The sequence below is a fragment of the Plutella xylostella genome, chromosome 8, assembly GCF_932276165.1.
Source record: "Plutella xylostella chromosome 8, ilPluXylo3.1, whole genome shotgun sequence".
NCBI classification, from domain to species: domain Eukaryota; kingdom Metazoa; phylum Arthropoda; class Insecta; order Lepidoptera; family Plutellidae; genus Plutella; species Plutella xylostella.
This window is the reverse complement of record NC_063988.1, coordinates 202,757-224,152: the sequence shown is the minus strand read 5'-3', so window position 1 is coordinate 224,152 and position 21,396 is coordinate 202,757. Positions and strand designations below refer to the sequence as shown.

Here is a 21,396-nt window from a genome sequence, read left to right as displayed (position 1 = left end):
ACGCGGGCAGTGTCCAGTGCGCGGCGCTAGGGACCGCACTCCTCGCAAGGGAGAGACACCTCGGCTTTGCTGATGGGACCACACTCCTCGCTCGGAGCCGCATCAGCCATGCGCTGGTTCGTGCTGGTGCTTGCGGCGTGCTCGGCCGGGCACGGCTCGATGCTCGAACTGAGTCTGGACTCGGATAGTGGGAATGTGCAGTGGGTGGTCGAGAATCAGAATGGGTGTAAGTATTTACTATATTTTATTAGCTCAGGGATTTTTGTTTTTGTTGGGTTGCGATAAAATAAAACAGTAACTAACTAAGTATTACCTTACTTGTTTTTTTAAATGGCTTTCTGTGAGAAATCAGATAGTTATGTGATGATGACCTAGTTAATTAGCCTGGCGAAGAAATGATGGGACTAAAGCTTAGTGTACTAACAGATGTAGGTAGGTGTAGATAAACAAATGTTACATCATCATCATTTCATCTACCCAAGAAGCGTCACAATCCGTCCTGTCCTGTCGGTGCCGCGGGCGTCCCACGCCACGTTAGCCTGTAACCTCAACCAGTTCCACATTCCAGCGATCTCGGTCCCGGGGCGCGTCCCGGGCGGCGTGTACTCCGACCTGCGCCGCGCGGGGGTGCTCCCCGACCTGCTGTGGCAGGACAATGACGTCGCCACCAGATGGGTCAGCTACGATAACTTCACATATAGCACCAACTTCCAAGGTATGAGCATCCTTATACAAAGATACGATTCAGAATCAAAGTATCAAAACTTATTTGAATTTTACTGCCAGGTGTCAGCTACCTACCTCTATATAGGTATGCTCTCGCCTTATGACTTTAACACAGTCGGTCGTAGGGTGTTGAGATGAGAGCATACATAAGGGTAGCTATCACCTAAGGGTAATATCAAAGTTCTAAGAATCATAGAAATCAAGAGTCTCAGTAGTACATGGCACTAGTATTCCATAACATGTTCATCATGACGCGTGTCCGCAGTGCATGCCGAGCACCTGGCGACTCGTGCAGCTAACCTGGTGCTGGGGGGCGTGGACACCGTGGCCTTCGTGGAGCTGAACGGCCGGCCCGTGGGCGCCACTAACAACATGTTCGTCAGATACGTGTTCGACGTCAAGCCTTATTTGAAGGTAAGTACATCTAATCATAATCAACGTCCAAGGTTTTAAATTGACCCTATTTGATTGCAATCCTGACCATTAATCTCTTATGATCCTGGTATTTTTCGCTTGTAACTATAGCGTCTTCTAGTCTCCTTACCACCAGTGCATCTGCAGGAAGGCCTGAACACGCTCCGCGTATCATTCGCGTCAGCAGTGCTGGCGGCGGCGCGGCGCTCGGCGCGGCACTACGCGGCGCCGGCGTGCGTGCCCGGAGTGTACCGCGGCGAGTGCCACGCCAACCAGCTGCGCAAGATGCAGGCCTCCTTCGCCTGGGACTGGGGGCCCGCCGCGCCCGGACAGGGACTCTGGTGAGGACCGGTCACGTGGAGGCTGATTAGCTTAGGGTAGAGAATGAATATGGGAGATATAAGGCCTAGGTAAATTGCGAGGTAACCGAGGTGCCGACATAACCTGCCAAAGGTTAATGATAACGATTAACAGTGACATAGCTAGTTAGGTACCGATGTGATGTATGTTTTCATTTGAGTACCTATCCTTTCATTCCAAACAACAGGAAATCAGCGTTTATCGAGTTCTACGACAGCGCGATCATCCGCACCGTCACCACCCAGATCACTAGAGAAGACAAGCAGTGGAGGCTGCGGGTGAAGGTCTACTTGGAGCTGGCTGGGCGGCAAGAAACAGGCGAGCTTTTGGCGCGGCTGGCGCTGGGCGCGCAGGGGGCGGTCACTGTGGCGAAGGAAGTGACGCTCGTCGCCAGGGGTGACGGGACGGCTAATGCGGAGATCGACATGATCGTCAGTGAGGTGAGGTAGTGACTATGTAGTATGTAGCCTAACTCGAGGTGATCGGTGGTTAGAGTTAGGTATCATCAAATTTTGATGTGCCGGCCTATGTTTTGGTTTAGACTTTGAACGTCTATATCAAAATGTAAGCCGGCCCTTGTTATTTTTAAGATTAACAATAACTGTGGGTTGTTTAAACAAAGGCAGGTCATCAAATCGTTGGACAATTAAATTTTGAGGCCGTCTGTTCTTACAAAGATAGCACAACTACTTATATATCCATAGGTCAATTTGAAACAGTTTCTTAACAACTTTTTAGACTTTCACTGCTAAAATTCCCTCTTATACAGAACGTAGTGAGCCTGTGGTGGCCCAACGGCTACGGCGCGCAGCCGCTGTACAACCTGACCGTGACCTTCAGCAGCAACTCCTCACAAGAGACCAGCTCCAAGAGCGTCCGCGTCGGGTTTAGGACGGTGGAGGTCGTGGAGCAGGATATCGCTGAAGTGCTGGGTAGGTACTCACATCTTTAAGTGAATACAGTGGAATTTTATCAGCTAAGTTCATCTCGCAACTAAATTTACATCTGGAAGGTTAAGGGAAGGTTGTATGAGTACCTAATAATTATGAAAAAATTGTCTACGAAAAAAAAGGTTAAATGCAGATAGGTGAAGGCCACAGGTATTTCTGCCCATAACAAGCAATTAGCTAGTTACCGCCAAATTAGCTACTCAGTCTAATGACTGGACTCTGCATCGAGTCGAGTGCTGCTCAGGTACCTAATGTAATGACCTATTAATAAACAATGACTTTGTTCATTTACACGAAAAGGTCATCCCTTTTTTATTAGGTCACTCGGGCCAAAAGAATAAAAGGAAAATAATTTATTATTTAGGGTTTTAGGACCCTTCGGAAGGGAGGGACTTTATCAGACTGGGTAATTTCACGGGTATTCTGACGGGGTATTGTTTAACGGAGTGTTATGTTCCAGGCAACATGACGCAGTCGACGGGGCTGACGTTCTACCTGAGGGTGAACGGCTACCCGCTGTTCATGAAGGGCTCCAACTGGATCCCCGCGCACATCCTGCCCGAGCTCGGCGGAGATGAGGATAGAGGTATCAGCCTACTTTTATTGTACCTACTCGAGGGTCCCATGTGTACACGAAAATGTTTAAAGAACTTTATTTTATATAGGTACATTTTACCATATCTTATGGTCTTATACACGATTATATTTTAAAGTAAGGCGGGTGCAGATGAAATGCGGCTTGGGACGCCCTGACTATAAGGTAGTTGGTAGACTCGGTAGTGAGTGACGGAATACACTTATAGCCAACTATAAAGTCTTGTGGCGCTTCAGCGGAGAAACCTATGTTTAGCAGTGACCAACTACGAGCTAATGATGAAGCAGATAAATTCACAATGTATTCTAATGTGCTCCATATCCCCCGGCAGTGGACAACCTGCTCCAGGCGGCAGTGGAGGCGCACATGAACATGGTCCGCGTGTGGGGCGGCGGCGTGTACGAGCGCGAGCGGTTCTACCAACGCTGCGACAAGCTCGGGCTGCTGGTGTGGCAGGACCTCATGTTCGCCTGCTCCATGTACCCCACTGACAAGGAGTTTTTAGAGTGAGTGTTGTACAAGTTGCCTGCTAACCTGTTTGTCTATGTGCTAAAGAACTTTCTGTTTAATCTTTCTCCTGTATGGGTTGTTGCGCTAGAGGGCCTAAGCAGTTTGATTTCGTTTTCCTAGTGATTTCGATAATACCTAAGGCTGTTATTTATTATGGATTCGAGATCTCTATAAGTAAATCTTTATTATGATAATCTGGCATTTTTATCTGTTAACTGCGGTTGTTTCACTTTAGATTTGGCAATAGTACTTATTCGTATCGTAAAGTTAAATTGGATCAAGTGGTCGGACTATCTTATCGAAAGAACCCTCACAAATTATTCAGATTTCGTGTAGGTACACTACGCTCAGCTCAACTAATAATGACTGAAATGTCTCGATAGCATTCAAGAGTGTCCTTCCTTTTTACAGCACAGTCCGAGTGGAAATTGAACAGAATGTGCTAAGCCTACAGCACCACCCTTCCCTGGCCCTGTGGGGCGGCAACAACGAGAACGAAGTGGCCCTGCGCGGTAGCTGGTACACGCACCCCAGCGAGTTCGACAAATACAAGGCGGAGTACATCAAGCTGTACGTCGACACCATCAAGCCCATAGTCCATTCATTAGACCCGAGCAGAAGATATGTCGTTTCTAGCCCCTCGAACGGCCTCGAGTCGGAAAGAGAAGGGTATATCGCGGCCAACCCTTACAGCCCTAACTACGGAGACACTCACTACTACAACTATTTAGCGGATGGCTGGAGCTTCGACATCTACCCTCTTACACGCTTTGCCTCGGAATACGGATTCCAGTCCCTCCCGTCTCTCACAACGCTAAAGACGGCAACGAATAAGTCCGAGGATTTGAGCCTAGACAGTGAGTTCATGGCGCACCGACAACACAGCCCGAATGGCTACAGCTTTATCGAGAGCGAGATGAACAGACACTTGCAGCTGTTTAAAAACGACACCAAGTATTTCGAGAAGTTCATTTTTTACAGTCAGGTAAGGCATTTACAACCATCATTGTATTTCACCAGGTTCATTCATTCGTCCTTGTAGTAAACCACCATGACTTCTTGCAGATATCGCAAGCCATGTCCATAAAGACGGAGACGGAGTTCTACCGGCAGAGCCAGGCCACGTGGTTCACGATGGGCGCGCTGTACTGGCAGCTCAACGACGTGTGGCAGGCGCCCTCCTGGTCCGGCATCGGTGAGGACTGAATAACTATTCAATCGATTAGCTATCCCGCACATAAAAACAAATGACGATCCGAGATTTTTCCATCCATTAGTTAATTACTTACATGTTTTATGACACGTAACATTATAGTTCTGATTATAGAGCATAGCACTGATATAAAATATATATAGTGATTCAAGACTGAAAAATCTATAAACCCCAACTCCTTCCAGAATACGGAGGCAAGTGGAAGATGCTGCATTACTTCGCGAAGTCATTCTTCGCTCCTGTCCTGGTCTCCCCGCGTCTCCATTTGACCGGGAAAGTGGACGTGTACCTCCTCAACGACCGCCTCGTGCCCCTCCTGGCGGGGCAGCTGCTGGTCGAGGTCTTCAACTGGACCAGCCTCACCCCTGTAGACTCAAAGACCTATACCGTAAGCGCTAAGCCGCTGAGCGCTCAGAAACAGGACATAACCCTGGACCTCTGGAAGCAGAATAAGAAGGAGGTGTTTCTGAGGTTCTCGTTGAAGGCCGAAGGCGTCGCGTGGTCTCCCATGAACTATGTCTTCCCGGTGCCGCTGAAGGATGTTGTGGGGTTGCAAAAGCCAACTATACAGGTAAGTACCTAAACATGATTGCAGATAGTTAACGCCTTTTTATCAAATAAAAATCGAATTAAACGTAAAATATTGACCAGAAACGGTCGCACAATTTGAAACTTGAACCATTCTATCTTTTCCCAGATAACGGTATCCCACCGCATCCGCCTCCACTCTGGCGAGACGCAGCACATCGTGCACATCGTCACAGACCGCGTGGTGCTGTTCCTGTGGCTGGAGGCGCCGGCTCCGGGCCGCTTCCGGGACAACGGGTTCATCCTCACGCAGCCCTACCTGCGCACCGCCTTCCTCACCACGGGGAATATCACCACGAGTGAGCTACAGAAGGCTATCACGTACCAGTATTATTTGAACGAGATTTCGTAGTTTTATGATGTTGGCTAGTGTGAATGGGAATAAAGTGTTTTGTTACGGTTTTTATGTTTGATTTTAATTAATACATATTACAGATATTAAATAGTGTAGGGCGAAATAAATGTTGAGAACCTAGAGATTATGATGTGAAAAACACGATTCGTCTAGGCAAGCGGTGAGTATTTTCCCATTTCCAGAAGCGCGCTGCGCTGTATACACATCTGGCGCATGGAAGTCTGCCAAGTGTGCACGACTTACAAGGAACCCGTCCCGAAGTCCCGACTCCCGAAATCACACCATTTTAGAGCTCAGAATAATGATTTGGTTGTGACACAGATAACACAAATGAAATTTTTCTGACGTTTACGCAACACCGTTGACATTTGATACGTCAAAATGACATCATATCACAGTGCACAGCTGATTTGTGTCAAAATTTTCCGATTTTTCGTCAGATTTTCGTACATCTTTGCTTTGCCGCTGCGGTAAACAAATTTTGAAAAGATCAGTGAATGCGGACATAGGAAGTGTGAGAAATGGTCGACAAAGGTGCTAAAGTGGCCGAGTTGTTCACAAAAGCTATCGCAACTACGAAATGCTTTGATCAACATTTGAGAAAGGTAATCAATGCTTATTTATTTAGGGTTTATCAGGGTGCTTCATTTACATAACCATACCAAGTTGTTCTATGAACTTCACCTTCAATTCCTTATATATGTGTACATATAGTATAGCTATACATATAGAAAGCTTTTCACGTGTATTCAACTATGTGCTTATATATTATTCCTCCCGATACCACAAGGGTAACTAAACTATATCTGAGTTCGTATATTCCAGCTGAAAGTGCTTCACTGTGGGGAGGGCAGGATGGTGACAGAATTCCGCGTGGGCCCGGAGCACCTGAACCAGCGGGGCACCCTGCACGGGGGGTTCATTGCGCACATCGTGGATGCTGTGTCCACATACGCACTCACCACCAACCAGACTGTGGACACCCGGGGTGTCTCCGTCGACCTCAGTGTCAGGTGAGAGTGAGAGAGATGGAGCATTTCACTAAATTATTATCTTTTCCTCTGAACTAAAAAGGGAAAGTACCTAGATTTTCACTCAAATTGGACTTATTGCCTACACATCTAACTAAATATATTTTTAAAATCATTTTTATGAAAGAAAAGCTTTTGTATCTTGAGCTTGGCAAAATCTAATACATATTAAACAGGCTGTAGCTTTAGAAAAATAAATATTATGTGTACCATTCTAAATATTAAAACTTTTAAATGTTATAGTTGGTGTTTTGCTGGAAAATTAATATTTAAATATATTCTTTATACTATAATATAATTTCAGTTACTACACAGCGGCGCGGGAAGGCGACAACATAGAGGTGGAAGCAATCACCAAGAAAACTGGGAAGAAAATAGCTTTCCTAGAAGTTGAAGTCAGAAATAAGGACAACAACAAAGTGCTAGCGGCCGGCCGGCACACCAAGTACATTGGTATCTAATTTTACTTATTAATTCTATTAGAAAACAAATAACAAAGATTTTTAAGTATGTTGTAGGATCCTCCATTACCTAATTTTTAAATATGTGAATGATTTTAAAAATATTACCTACTGATGATGTAGGTAAGTACTTACATAAGAAACCATAGTGATAGTTAGTCAAATATTTTGTGATGATTAAGTTAAGATTTAACATGATATTTAAACTTTATATTATTTATAATTTAGTGAGTATTTATTTTTTAAATGTGCATATTAAAGCTCATTTAACTGAATTGATGTAAAATATCTTTTGTATGAAAAGCCTGTTATTAATCTAAAAATCTAAAGGTATGCTTATAATTTCTACATGCTAGTATAAGTAGCACCTAGTAGGGCCGCACTATATGTATATATTTATACACAGAATGTTAATAAGACGCGGCTGACCATTATTCAGCCCCTCAAACGCCATAAATATGAAATATTGCATGCATTTTCAGGTATTATAGCTAACACCGGGCAGCCTTGTATAAAACTAGTAATTTTGGACCCTAACGTAAACACGTAACGCGTATTTTGCCACAGCAATTACAACCTGACCACTGCTATTACGCGTTGAATTGAAACGACCTTTTCTGCTTCGAGTGTGGTTTTATAATCGTGTAGCAGGATCTCTGTGCTGGGGTTACGTAATATGAATAGTGAGCGCGGGGAGGGATGGGTGGTAGGTGGAAGGGGTGAGCGTGGGGGGGGGGGGGGGCAGTTATCTCCTCAGATGGTGCTCGACAGATCACGGGCTCACGAGTAGAGGTAGGTACCATTAGTCTTATGAAACTTCAGCAAAAATAAGATTGTTAGATGTGATTAATCTTTTCCAGACCTATCATTTGCAAGTTTTCTATGCCCGACTTGGATCCCAAATCTTACGTATTCATGTAAACATTTCTCAAATGACGCAATAAGCCAATAACACAGCATATAGAACCCAGCTGTGGCCCGGCTACCTGTCGGCAGGAGCGAGCCACTCCGGGCGCTGCACTTTAATTAACTCTCTCAAACTCAATTAAAATCGCTGTTTACTTTTTTCCGGACGTTTCATTCGTTGTACAGATGTCTGCAGACTCTGTAGTCTGTAGTCGCAGTTCATTCATTTTAATTAAAATAGGAGTACCTAGTTCACATCAGGAATAAAAAGTATTGTGTCAATGATTATGGAAATTTTATACTTACAGGTAAGTAACATCCATGAATGATTTCAGTTTGGTTTAGAGAGATACCGTAATAATATGAAAGGGCCTTTTTGTTCGTAGGTAGGAATTTCGCCAGAAAACTCTACTGTTTGTCAAGGAAGTAAAGAACAAGAAAGAAGTAAAGTTTGAGTAGCTACTAGCGGGTACTAGGATGGCAGAAGACATTGTGAGTCTCGTCACGCGCCGCGCTCAGACAGACTACAGACAGTCGCTGCGGCACGGAGAGGAAACTTTTGTTACGTTATCAAAGCTACCTCCCTACATACGTATAGAAATGTAAGAGATAGGAAATGCTTGGGTACAGCATCTTAAACTTGGGTTTTCATATAGGTTAGGTACCTACTTTATGTCGAAATTTCGGATCTGAACTTAGAAAGTAAAAATTTTAGCTTCGATTGGAATCCCAAGGGAATCAGATAAGTGACTCGGAACTACCACTGTATAGTAGATAGGTAAAAGTACTTATGTAGATACGCCCAGTGCTGTTGCTTCAAGCAACTGACTGATGTGTAGTGCTAGTAATAGTAACCTATCCTATAGGAAGGTTGAACAGATTGAATCACTCAAAATCTAAACAGAAATTCCACCGCGTCTATTTTCGTCTTAATACACTGCAGATTCGTCCATTTGTATTCACAAATGCTTCGCGCGTGCTACCTACCTAGCTCACCAAAAAGCGTTTGACTTGATAGCGCTCTCGAGAGTTATTGTGTGCGGAGATGAAAGCAGAATTTATCCCGCCCGTGCCTCGTTTCTTGACGGTTTTAATGAATTTTTCATCTTCAAACTGTCCAAGAATTCCCATTAATCTCTCGAGAAAAACTGAATTATCACTTGAAAGTTTTCAGTGAGCGGCTGTGATGAAAAGCTCTGAAGCGACGGTGCTGGCGGGCATTGTTTATTTACATTTCATTGAACCGGAAAAGTCACTGTAATTTACAATCGTGTTGTAGGTCCTGTCGGAGTTCCCTCAAACAAACACACTTGTATTTTAAATTCACAACGAAAACTCCGCTAACGGAGGGGTGGGACAGGAATCTAGCAATAGCAACGCAATTCCGTTAAAGTTTAAAATTGAATGAATCGTGTCGGCTGGTGCGGATGAGGTACCAGGGCTGCAGAGGGCGCGGGGGTGCAAATTGGATCGAGCTCAGCGCCCGTGTCGACGCGCGCGGCTATACGTCTTGCTTTGTGACGATTTGTTGCAGATCTAGGAGTCATCTTCCCCTATAATGTGCATTGCACAAATGAATACTCACTTGTATTGAGAAACAAAAGCATCAGAGTTTGGCTTCGTTTATTTACAGTTTGGAGTTGGTGTTATAAGTACTTACATATAGTTAGGTAGGTACTTACAATACATATCCTTATTCCTGGTACCTACTACCACCAATTAAAATTAAATGGTCTGCATGCATGACCAACCGAAACTATAAGCCATTATTAAAACCAACATGTCTACCGGAAATCCCGTTATGGTAAAATAATAATTTAATATTTTTCATATCCCTGTCCGCAGGCCGGGCGCAGGCCGGGCCGCTGTCCGCACGACTCAAAACACTTTTCACGTTTCCCTTCCGCGTCAGCAAATTGTTCCTGACTTCCTCTGGTTATAGGAAAACAGACATTATTACGGTGACTCAAAGTACTGTTAGCAAACGATTTTAATGATCGGTCCCCTTGCCAAATAGCAAAAGCAAGTGCATTGAAATAAAGACATTAGTGCCCTAATATTAGGGCAGCATTTCGCAAATACGAAGCTTCCCCAGGCACGGCACGGGTCGTTCACCCCCAGTATAGGAAGTCCCTAGACCTGGGCTACGAAACGTTTAGCCTCATATCAGTAAAGGAGACATTAGTGAGAAATGTATGTAAACATGGGAGTGGTTCTCATACAATCAAATAAAAATTCTAACCACCTATCCTATCATACCTTATATACCATCCTAGCCTAACTAATATTATAAATGCGAAAGTAACTGTGTCTGTCTTTCTGTCTGTCTGTTACTCTTTCACGCCAAAACTACTGAACGGATTTGAATGAAATTTATTTAATTATAAACACTTTATTGTATAATAATAGAAATAGTTACAAAAATGGACTTAAAAGTAGTAAGTATATACAGAGGCGGGCTTATTGCCAAGAAGCAATTTCTTCCAACCAACCTTTGTTTGGTGGAAAACTAAAGTTTTTAAACTCCTATAATACAATAAAAAGCTATAAGTACCTACTTGAAACAATTTAAACAAAAAACAATGTGGAAAGTACCTAAACTAAAACATATCTAAGATAAAAACGAAAAATACAAACTAACTACCTATTTAACTTTTTTTTTTTTTTTTTCATATTTTGTTTGCCAACTTGCGATCGGTTTAATATAACCATAAGCAGTTCATTTCATTGTTTATTTGGCTTTGCAGGCATACCCTCCCATTGTCAGGTTGCCTTCTTAATGTATTATAGGTCTATGTTATCCCAGATATTTTTTCTTTTTAGTCTTCTGGTGGGTACATTACTGGTAAGGTCAGTGGCCAGTTTGTTTGGGTGATTTACAATCCTGTCTCGGTAGGTTCTTGTAAGTTTTGCAACCTCCTCTCTCACGGTAGGCATTTTCAAATATTCATGCACCTCATCCATTCTGGTGAACCAGGGTGCATTTACTATGGCTTTGAGTACTCCGTTTTGAAATCCCCACAGTTGAATACCGTAGGTCCACACGGGTTTCAGGACTGTTTTGTAAATCAACAATTTATTTTCGAGTGATAGTCTAGATTTCCTACCCATAAGCCACTCCAGTGATCGGTATCTCTGATTTAGCTCGTCTCTTTTCTTCTGAATATGGCATTTCCAAGTTTGTTTCCTGTCTAAGTGGAAGCCCAGGTACTTTACAGTAGATTGATGGGGGAGCACTTCGTTTCCAAGTTTCACTGGAGGGCAGTCTTGTTTCCTCAAGGTAAATGTGACATGATTCGACTTAGTTGCGCTAGCCTTTATTCGCCAATCTTTCATCCATTCATTAACTTTATCTAAATGGCTCTGTAAAATTTCAGATGCCAAATTGTTATTTTCATCCGAAGCAAGAACAGCGGTATCGTCTGCAAAGGTAGCGGTCATCACATTGTCTGATTCAGGCACATCAGCAGTATAGAGTAGGTACAGCGACGGTCCCAGCACTGAGCCTTGAGGAACTCCTGCATTGATCTCGTAGAACTCTGAGACTGAGTCATTAATCTTGACATAAAATATGCGATGTTCTAAGTATGACTTTAGTAGTAGGTACAAGTTGTGGGGCAGTGACTTTTTCAACTTGTACAGCAGGCCATTATGCCAAACCTTGTCAAAGGCTTGTTGAACATCCAAAAATACTCCTGAGCAGTACTTCTTACATTCCAGAGCTTCCCTAATGTGTTCACAGACCCTGTGTACTTGTTCAACAGTGGCATGGTTTTTTCTAAACCCAAACTGGTGGTCAGGGATAGTACTGGCGTCTTTAAGGCTTTGATTTAATCGAGCACTGATAATTTTTTCTAGTACTTTTGATAGCACTGGTAGCAAGCTGATTGGCCGGTACGAGGAAGTCAGGTGCGGAGGCTTCCCAGGTTTAGGTACCATTTTTATCTGGGAAACTTTCCATACACGAGGAAAGTATGACATTCTCAATATAGCATTGAACGGTGTGGTTATGAATACTATTGCCTTTTTAGGAAGTTGTTTTAGTATCTCTGCTGTTATAAGATCAAATCCTGGTGCCTTTTTTAGTTCCAGTAGTTTTATTGTATTCCGGACCTCTGTCGGTGTGCAGTGTTGTAAGGGCAGACTGAGTTGTAGGTCAGATTCAAGAAACTTTCTAACTTCTTCATCTAATGTCTCTGTTCCCATGCTGCTGTTCGGTTGGAACACATCACTTAGGAATAAGCCATAGGCTTCAGCTCTTTCGGGGTCCGTTTTTGCCCACGTGCCACGATCCGTTTTTAGGGGATGTTGAGCCAGTTGTGGTTTGTTTCTTGATTTGACAGTTTGCCACAGGGAGTTTTCAACTTTTGCTGGAGTTTTGGCTGTCAAGTTTTCCAAGCGCTGTTGCAATGTTTCATTTTCTATTTCCACAAGAAACCTTTTGAGGCTTGCAGCTGACTTGTTGTATTCCCGTTTATCTGCTGGATGCCGGCTATTCTGCCAAATGCGTCGAAGTCTACGTTTTTCTAAAACTTTCTGCTTTACAATAAACGGAAGATTGGAGTGTGCTTTATTATTAGATGATTCCTTCTGGGATGGAGTACTTGCCCATGCTGCTCTTTGAATGGATGTTATGATATGTTCGGTGGCAGTATCTATATCATCTTCACTTTTCAGACAAAGTTTGAGATTTAAGTTATCATTAAGATGTCTCCTGAAGTTTTCCCAATCTGTGTGATTGTTGCACAGGTACGGATTGACGGGACGTTCAATAATGGTATAGCTCAGAGTCGCTATGACTGGTGTATGATCCGAGGATGAGTCATGGCAGCTTTCTACTGACAGAAAGTGAGTCTGCACGCCTTTGTAGATGAAGAAGTCCAACAGATCTGGGAGTTTTTGTGGGTCAGTGGGCCAGTATGTTGGTTCACAAGTTGTCAGGGCGTTAAGCTTGTGGTAGTCCATGCTCCTTTTTAAGTTACGTCCTCGTGTTGTGGTGAGGCGTGATCCCCATTGTAGGTTCTTATTGCATTCCAGTCCCCTCCGACAATAAATCTATGACCAAGTGACTCGAAGAATCTATTGAAATCCTCTTCTGTAGTCTCCGGGTTTCTCTTTTGTTTTGGCGAGCAGTAGATGGATGTTATTGTGATTGGACTTTAACCTATTTAACTTACATAAATAATAATAATACATTATACGGAAATTTGGTATACATTATACGGTCTAGACCCTGGGAAAGAACATAGGCTACTTTTTATCCCGGAATTCCCACGGGAAAACTTTTTAAGGCGAAGCGAAGCGCGCAGGAACAGCTAGTTAGGATGAAACCACTCATCAACTAAAAGGATAATGGTTTGTAGAGTTACCGTAGCCCCTACCCGAGTAACCCTAAGTGCGCCGTAGCACAAAATGATACCTATTTACTGACTTAGCCTATATACGAGTAGGTACATAGTTACTTGCAGATGTACCTAGGTACTCGTTACTACACAATAGGATTCCTGGAATCTGGCTATGATCGAGCGGATGCTGCAGTTAGTTACTCAATTTTGAGACGAGAGTTCGAGTATAAGGATGCTATAGCTATCTACGTACGAGTGCCTAGGTAGGTAGTAGGTAGTCTGTCTGTCTGTTCATTGCAGTGTAGCTCCGTGTAATGTATAGATTTTATATAATAACTCATAAGCTACTCCTTTGGTATAGATTGAAACAAAAAAGACAGCTTTTCGTTTTATTTTAGCGCAATATTACTAACCACGGGATTCGGCAAAACACGAAGGAGAAGAAGCTCTTCGCTTTACATTTATTCAACAGGCTTCAACATCGATTTTCATTCAGAACTGTGCCAAAAGCTAACCATGTTGCATAACAAAGGACATAAAATACGAATACATTAATAATTATGTACTAGCAGTGCCCGCGAGCTTCGCTTCGCCTTAAAAAAAATTCCCGTGGGAATTCCGGGATATAATATTATATGTAAGTTAGGATTTTGCATCAAATAACTAGTCGCGTATCGATTTGTATCAAATTCTCTAAAACCGGTGTTAGTTAAGTAGTTAGTTAATCCATCAATATAACTTACGTGGATTGACCGGAAATGTAACAAATACTGGTGTTTGGTGTATTTGTTCGTCAGTGGCGAGGGGATGAAGTGGCTGCAGCGAGCAGAGAGAGACACGACACGATATATCAATGTAATGGGAGCGCGGTCCGGCCCCACGGTGGGCGCCACTCTCATTACCAATCAGTAGTATTGGCGGTTCGGATTTGTGATGCAGTTAGGGTGTCAGTAGTTTGTTAAATATTTATCTATGGACCACAGCGAACACCCATCAGCCTCCTTATTATATTATGTAGTATTAACTGTTAATGAATATGTCTGGGATGTGGAACGCAGTCGGTCACACGGGCAGAGGTTATTAGGTATACGTTGGAGTTTAAATGATGAGAACTTGTATTGTTTTCTTTGAATAATTCCATCCCAATAGTAATATAGTTCCTTCCTATAGCTGTATTAGTACAACTAGGTAGTCTAGGTACCTATAGGCATAACGGTAATTATTACTTTGCGTGATTTAATAACGCACTGTTTACAAAAAGTAATAACAGTTAAAAGGGATTTTTTTTGTAATTTTTTCCTATTTGGGCTAACTTTATTTACAACTGGGTATGGAATGTATAAATCTGTAGGTAACTAGGTACTTACATTAATTCCTGGATATACTTATAGTGAAAATAAGAAACATTGTAGTCTTTATTTACACCTCCACATTTATCAGGCCAACATCTACCGCAGGATTTTATGTAACGCACGGTATCTATTATACATCTACACTACAGCCTCCCACAACACAGCTACAAAGATCCACTGCATACCTACCTAATTGAATACCAAAAGTAGAATAATAAAAACGAATTAGCTTCTCCCTTCACAAAGCGACACAATGGTAAGTAAACCGCGACACGCGCCGCCTAACTAACACCACCATCACAACACTCACCGGCCCCTCAGCATCTCCGCTTGTCAACACGACGCTGATTGCACAGCCACCGACCACCTCACAGCACAAAAAAATACACAATAAACACGGAAGCAGGGTGGGGATTTATCTGATTGTTTGTTTTTGGAAGGTTGTAGAATTTGGCGACGCACGGTGCGTGGCGTTGGCGGGACGGCGCGGACTGACGCCGGCAACGACCCACGCCGCCGACTGCCGCCGCCGGCTCACGGGAAACATGCGCAGTTTCAGTTTCAGAACGCACTGCAAATTACGAGTCACCGGCCCGGCTGGTCCCTAGCTGGCGACCTGTCAAGCAGATACTGTGCCGGTTAGAAAATTTATTCATTCAAGTTAAAGTACTTATACATCTTTTGTTAGTTCAGATTTCCGTCTCATGTGAAAAGACTATTGAGAAACCTAGATTGCAGTTAGGTAAATAGTTATAATTCTTACATAATAACTACATAATAAATACAAATATTATAAATTTCAATAGTAAACACTGCAAACTAGGCACGTTCGAAAGGATCCGATAAATAGCGTTTCAGAACGGACGGACGTCGATCAATAGCGCGGGAAACACAGCCTCGGAAAATCCCGCCAATTCGCCATCTTGATTTCCCGACACGCGTCCCGCGTTGCTACGGGTGATACGAGAAAATGTACCTCTAAACTCACTCTAAAGTCTTATGTGTGTTGAATATTTTTTCACATATAGTTTTCTTCTCCGAAGGGGAATAATTTTCATTAGATTAAAAAGTTAATCCTACTTAAGTAGAATTTCGGGTAGTTATAAAATTAACTTTTAACTACGTGTTAAATTATCTATCTAGGTAATGATACCTACCTACATACCTGCGTAAAAAGTTAAAATGACCGACCGTACTACACTACGTAGGCAGGTAGGTACCTACATATTTCTTGGTAAATCTGCCCTGCTTATTCTGCTTAGCGTGAATTTACGAGCTCTTGAATGCTGAGGGGAGCTCCGTCCAGGCATTCCTTATTTATGCGCCACCTGTGTGACTGCCGAAGCGTTAACAAAAGTACGTTATTAAGTACAAGGTTACAATAAGGGAGGTTGTTATAAAAGCCCGGGCTTTGCGGTGAAAGCTTCACCCTCTGGGGTTGTATTCGCGAGTTGTTACGCGAAATGCAATGGCCCCTATAACCACGCGAAGTCACGCTATGGAAGTTCCAGGGCTGCATCGATAGCTAAAAATATTAGATTTGCATAATGAAAAGTTAGTGAAATAAAAACATTGCAATACAACATACTTATACTTAATTGAGCAATACCTGTAGTACTGAGCAAATTGCACAATAATGGATAGACCTGTGGTACCCACCTAACTACGAGTGCTACGGTTGTGCCTTTCCCAGACCTTTTACGGTTGTTCGCCTCATGATTAATATTCCAAATTGGAAATCACCCTTTATATTATAATAACTGAAAGACAAGTAGAAATAACAAAGCTGGGAGCCTTCAGTGTGCTTCAGTACCCCGTCCGATAACTTCACTCTGTGAGTAGTAAATAAGTCTTACCTAAACCAGGTTACTGCAGTAGTGAAAGCTTCCGTGCTGCTCCCTGCTCGCCGCGGCTCCACGCGGTATGTGGGTCAGCGGGTGCGTGCAGCTTGCGAAGTCGAGCTTTTTACTTCCGACAGCATTTATAGACCCACGGTATAAACCTACATGCTTATACAATGACGAAGATAGCTTTACTGGTACAAACTTACAAGATATTGAGGTCTGGATCCCTTATATTCTTCCAATTTTACCTAAGTATATTTTTTGTTGTTGTTGCAGTCCTATGGTGACTGCTTGCTTTGGTGGGTTACATGGGTATTTTAAATAAAAAAATATATCAGGAAATAGTAATAAACTCGATAGGTTGGGCGATAGTAGGTCCGTGTATTCCTATTTGTAATTGTTGTCTATTGAAACTATTGAAAGCTTTAGTTTGCCAAATGACTGTGCAAGTTCCGTACCTACTTATAGAAATCATTTGAATAGAACCGTACGAGGCGCGGCTCGCTTTGATCGGGGGCGACGAAATGGATTAATGCTATCAGAGTGCCCACTGGTAGCCACTGGTACTAGTAGGTACCTGATGCCTAAGGGGGAGCTTTTCCACAAGCCAACGTTTTCATTAAATATTATTATGGGTTTGGTCGATAATTAAAACTAACTTACTGACTACTTTTTGGTGACTTTTCTGTGTTATTTATGTACTTAGGTACCCAGTTACAGTGTCACAAACTTATCTGTTCCGGTGAGAGCGAACTAAATTGATTTATATCTGATTACTTACTAATGAATTACATATTGATAAAGATTAGATGGGTTCCATAAAACCGCAAGAGCGAATTACCACTACTGGCAAACATAAAAAGTTATGGAATGAAGAAATATTAGACATTTACGTGAGCTGTCACCGGAACAGATAAGTTTGTGGCACTGTACTTAAAATCTTAAATACTTACTACTATAGAGTCGCTGACACTAGACACAAGGTATGTCAAGGTGTTTATGTTTTCTTTTAAGATTCTACTTATGTCATTATGGTTCTATTTAGATAAAATTAGAAAACATTTTAGTGCCTGGATCTTTAATAATTCTCACCCTGTATGTTCATTCATAATAATGGCACTGAAACAGAAAGCGCTCTTTCCTAATCCGATTCCGGTTCGTTCAAACAAATTGAAATTCATTCCTAATTCAAACATCGGTTTAAACGGAAGCCCCATTTCACGCCTCGCGGAAAACGTCAAATTTATCACGAAAATCGCGGGAGATTTTTCAAGATGTTTTGAAATATTCCCGCATGTTGTGAACAAATTGGAGTTTTATTTGTGCCCGAGGGGCAGGTGAGGCTCGTGTAGATGCATGTTTCATGGGACGGAGTGACAAACTTATTTATGGACAGCCCCGTCTGTGGGGGCCTGCCGTAGGTGAGATATGTGAAAGGTATTACCAGATTTGGTAAAAATACAGTGGCTACAGATAAAACACAAATTAAGGTAAGTAGGTATTAAGTATGTACCCAATTTTCATCTAAGCGCTAAGTGGTAGGTAAGTACCTATTAGTTACCAACCTAAGTAACTACCTAACATTATTACATTTTCATAATTATTATCAGATTAAGTAACTAAGTACCTACTTAAGTATTATTTGAAAAGCCTAGAAATCATGCAATCTCCGAATCACGAGCTAACGTAGGTAATCTGAAAGCTAGAACCACCAAAGTGACGAAATACCAGCCTGATCCCTCTACATCGCGTGATGCTCTACAAGCGCAGCCAGCGAGGGGTGAGGCAGTATGGATGGGGTTGTGATAAACAGCCTCCGAGTCGGGAATGATCCACGGCACCCGTCGCCGATCATCGCAACCCCCGAGCGAGGAGCGCCCAGCCCGGATCACGACAGGGATTAGTCGATTACCACTAACATCATGTAGAGGTATTAGATTAACGGACATGGAAACAGGGATAGATTTATGTAACTTTTTCTAGGTTACGAAGTTCCATTATAAATAAATAAATATGTGGGGACATCTCACACACGGCCATCCGACCCCAAGCTAGGCAGAACCTGTGTTATGGGTGTCGGACAGCAGCTGATATATCTACACAAATACATAGATAGATAGATATATACTAAATATAAATATCAACACCCAAGACCCGAGTACAAATATCTGTCTTTAAACAAATATCTGCCCCAGCCGGGAATCGAACCCGGGACCTTCGGCTCAGTAGTCAGGGTCACTAACCACTACGCCATTCGGTCGATCATTGAACTATTGCAGGCACTTACACCGACGCAGAAAATACCTACCTGGAATATATAAAATACCATGGCGGTCGCGTTGCCTCTTAACACAGCCGATAACCGGCAAAGCTAAGTGCGGAGATTGGCCATAAAACTCAAACTCAAACTCAAAATTTTTTATTCATCGTAAAAATATAAAATTTTCTGATGAACGTCAATTTTTACAAACTACTCTCCGTTCGGATAAGGGGGGCTCTTTCTGTCTAAGGAGAAAAACGGAGGCAAGAAACTCCTGAGCCATCTTTTCAAAAAAAGACTTAATACTAGTTAGTATACAATACTTATAAGCTTAGTAATTATAATAATATGAGCAGAGCTAACTATTTATCACAGCCATGCATTAACGTCCTCTAAGTAATCATCAATTTTATAATAAGCTTTTTTAAAGAGTTTCTCTTTAATGTAACACTTAAACTTATTCTCTGGCATTTGAGTAACTTCTGTTGGAAGCTTATTATAAAATCTAATACAGTATCCTAAAAACGATTTATTAACTTTCGCTAGACGCATCGCTGGAAAAGCCAGCTTGTGCTTGTTCCTAGTATTAATGTCATGATTACTGCCAATTGTATCAAAAGTTGAAATATTCTTTCGTACATATACATTAAATTGAAAAAAATGAACTGACATGGAACTGTAAGGATGTTAATTTCTTTAAATAGTTCTCTCAATGAATCCCTGGAACCAAGTTTGTATATAGAGCGGATGGCTCTTTTCTGTAATACAAATATAGTTTCAATATCAGCTGCTCTACCCCAAAGCAAAATGCCATACGATAATAAGCTGTGGAAATAACTAAAGTAAACTAATCTGGCGGTTTCAACGTCGGTCAGTTGTCTAATTTTCCGTACAGCAAAAGCTGCGGAGCTCAACCTTCCAGCCAATTTTTCAATGTGAGGTCCCCACTGTAACTTTGAATCTATAGTCATCCCAAGAAAGACAGTATCATTAACTAGGTCCAATTTATTCCCATCTAGAATAATGTTAGTATCGCATTGTCTAACATTCGGTAGTGTAAATTTAATACATTTCGTTTTCTTAGAATTCAATAGAAGATTATTAACGGTAAACCAATCGTGTATGTCAGATAGAATTGAATTAATTTCATTAAAATTATTTTCTCTTCTTTTAACTTTAAAAAGCAAAGAAGTATCGTCAGCAAATAAAACTATATTAGTCAATTTTTCAACCATAAAAGGCAAGTCATTAATTTAAATGAGGAATAAAAATGGTCCTAGAATAGATCCTTGAGGGACGCCTATTTTTACATGAGCCCCCTGTGATTTAGTATTGTTAATATCGACCCTTTGTTGTCTCTTGTCTAAATATGAAGATATCAAATCTAAAGCCTTTCCTCCTATTCCATAGTATCTAAGTTTCGAAATTAAAGTCTGATGGTCTACACAATCAAACGCCTTCGACAGATCACAGAAGACTCCAATAGCATCGTGATGGTCTTCCCAGACGTCAAATATGTGCTTAATCAACGCAGTACCGGCATCGGCTGTTGATTTGCCTTTTGTAAAACCATACTGCTGGCAATGAAACAATCGAGCTTCATTGAAATGCAAAAGCATCTGACTGAGTATGACCCTCTCAAATATTTTACTCAAAACTGGAAGAACCGAGACAGGCCTGAAATTTGCAGGGTCCTCCATATCCCCACTTTTGAATAGAGGTATAATTTTACTAAATTTCATAAGATCTGCGAACACACCTTCAGCGATACATTTATTAAAGATGTTAGCCAAAATTGGGGCGATTTTATTAATAATAGAAAGAACAAATTTAACTGACATTCCCCACAAGTCTTCAGTTTTCTTCATATTTAATGACTTAAATGTTTTTATAATAGTTAATGTATTAATATATCTGAATTTAAATTCCTTATCGGTTGAAGGTGCGTTCTCCTTCGTCAGGGTTTCAGCTGCTGCAGCCGAAGAATCCAGGTTACACGTAGTCTCTAAAGGAATGTTCGTAAAAAACTCTTCAAAGACCCTCGCCACCGCGTCATTCGATGTTATAATGTAATTGCCTACCTTCAAAGATAAATTTGTCTCGCGTGTTCGATTCTTCCCCGTTTCGTTATTAATAACTAGCTGTTCCCGCGCGCTTCGCTTCGCCTTAAAAAGTTTTCCCGTGGGAATTTCGGGATAAAAAGTAGCCTATGTTCTTTCCCAGGGTCTAGACCATATGTATACCAAATTTCATTCAAATCCGTTCGGTAGTTTTGGCGTGAAAGCGTAACAGACAGACAGACAGACAGACAGACACAGTTACTTTCGCATTTATAATATTAGTAAGGATAGTCCAAACGGCCTTAGATTTGTTAGCAGAGTCTTTAGGGCGCCTTCAAATTAGTCGCTAAGTGTCGCGCGGCTGCAGCGCTGCAGCCGCGCTGCTGTCTAAATTCCATATAAATTATTAACGCGCGACTGCAGCGC

General features: G+C 42.0%; 3 protein-coding genes across 4 annotated transcripts in view; 2 read left to right on the top strand and 1 right to left on the bottom strand.

Moving 5' to 3' along the window:
- LOC119693023 overlaps window positions 1-21,396 on the bottom strand; it is a 33,894-nt gene that overhangs the window by 11,322 nt on the left and 1,176 nt on the right. The window contains exon 1 of one of the 2 annotated variants that reach the window (XM_048622623.1): window positions 15,117-15,400. The exons of the other annotated variant lie outside the window; for it this stretch is intronic. The gene's annotated coding sequence lies outside the window, so the exon portion shown is untranslated. Of the gene's footprint in view, window positions 1-15,116; window positions 15,401-21,396 lie in introns of those variants that run through there. 2 annotated transcript variants of the gene reach the window in all.
- Window positions 25-5,754, top strand: LOC105394697 (beta-mannosidase). Its single transcript, XM_038115230.2, has 12 exons — window positions 25-226; window positions 569-715; window positions 992-1,140; window positions 1,288-1,481; window positions 1,688-1,940; window positions 2,270-2,432; window positions 2,911-3,036; window positions 3,377-3,551; window positions 3,967-4,540; window positions 4,621-4,750; window positions 4,954-5,339; window positions 5,466-5,754. The coding sequence occupies exons 1-12, from the start codon at window positions 73-75 to the stop codon at window positions 5,706-5,708; spliced, it is 2,694 nt and encodes an 897-aa protein (XP_037971158.2). The 5' UTR covers window positions 25-72; the 3' UTR covers window positions 5,709-5,754.
- On the top strand, window positions 6,143-7,496 carry LOC105394694 (acyl-coenzyme A thioesterase 13). Its single transcript, XM_011566601.3, has 3 exons — window positions 6,143-6,316; window positions 6,537-6,724; window positions 7,047-7,496. Exons 1-3 carry the CDS (start codon window positions 6,233-6,235, stop codon window positions 7,201-7,203), a joined length of 429 nt encoding a protein of 142 aa, XP_011564903.2. The 5' UTR covers window positions 6,143-6,232; the 3' UTR covers window positions 7,204-7,496.

Bases quoted from the DNA above. Each gene is read 5' to 3' on its own strand.
- LOC105394697 (XM_038115230.2), top strand. From the start codon at position 73: ATGGGACCACACTCCTCGCTCGGAGCCGCATCAGCCATGCGCTGGTTC. The intron at 1,482-1,687 runs GTGAGGACCGGT...TCCAAACAACAG, and splicing joins GCGCCCGGACAGGGACTCTG to GAAATCAGCGTTTATCGAGT. The intron at 3,037-3,376 runs GTATCAGCCTAC...ATCCCCCGGCAG, and splicing joins CGGCGGAGATGAGGATAGAG to TGGACAACCTGCTCCAGGCG.
- LOC105394694 (XM_011566601.3), top strand. From the start codon at position 6,233: ATGGTCGACAAAGGTGCTAAAGTGGCCGAGTTGTTCACAAAAGCTATC. The intron at 6,317-6,536 runs GTAATCAATGCT...CGTATATTCCAG, and splicing joins TTGATCAACATTTGAGAAAG to CTGAAAGTGCTTCACTGTGG. The intron at 6,725-7,046 runs GTGAGAGTGAGA...ATATAATTTCAG, and splicing joins TCCGTCGACCTCAGTGTCAG to TTACTACACAGCGGCGCGGG.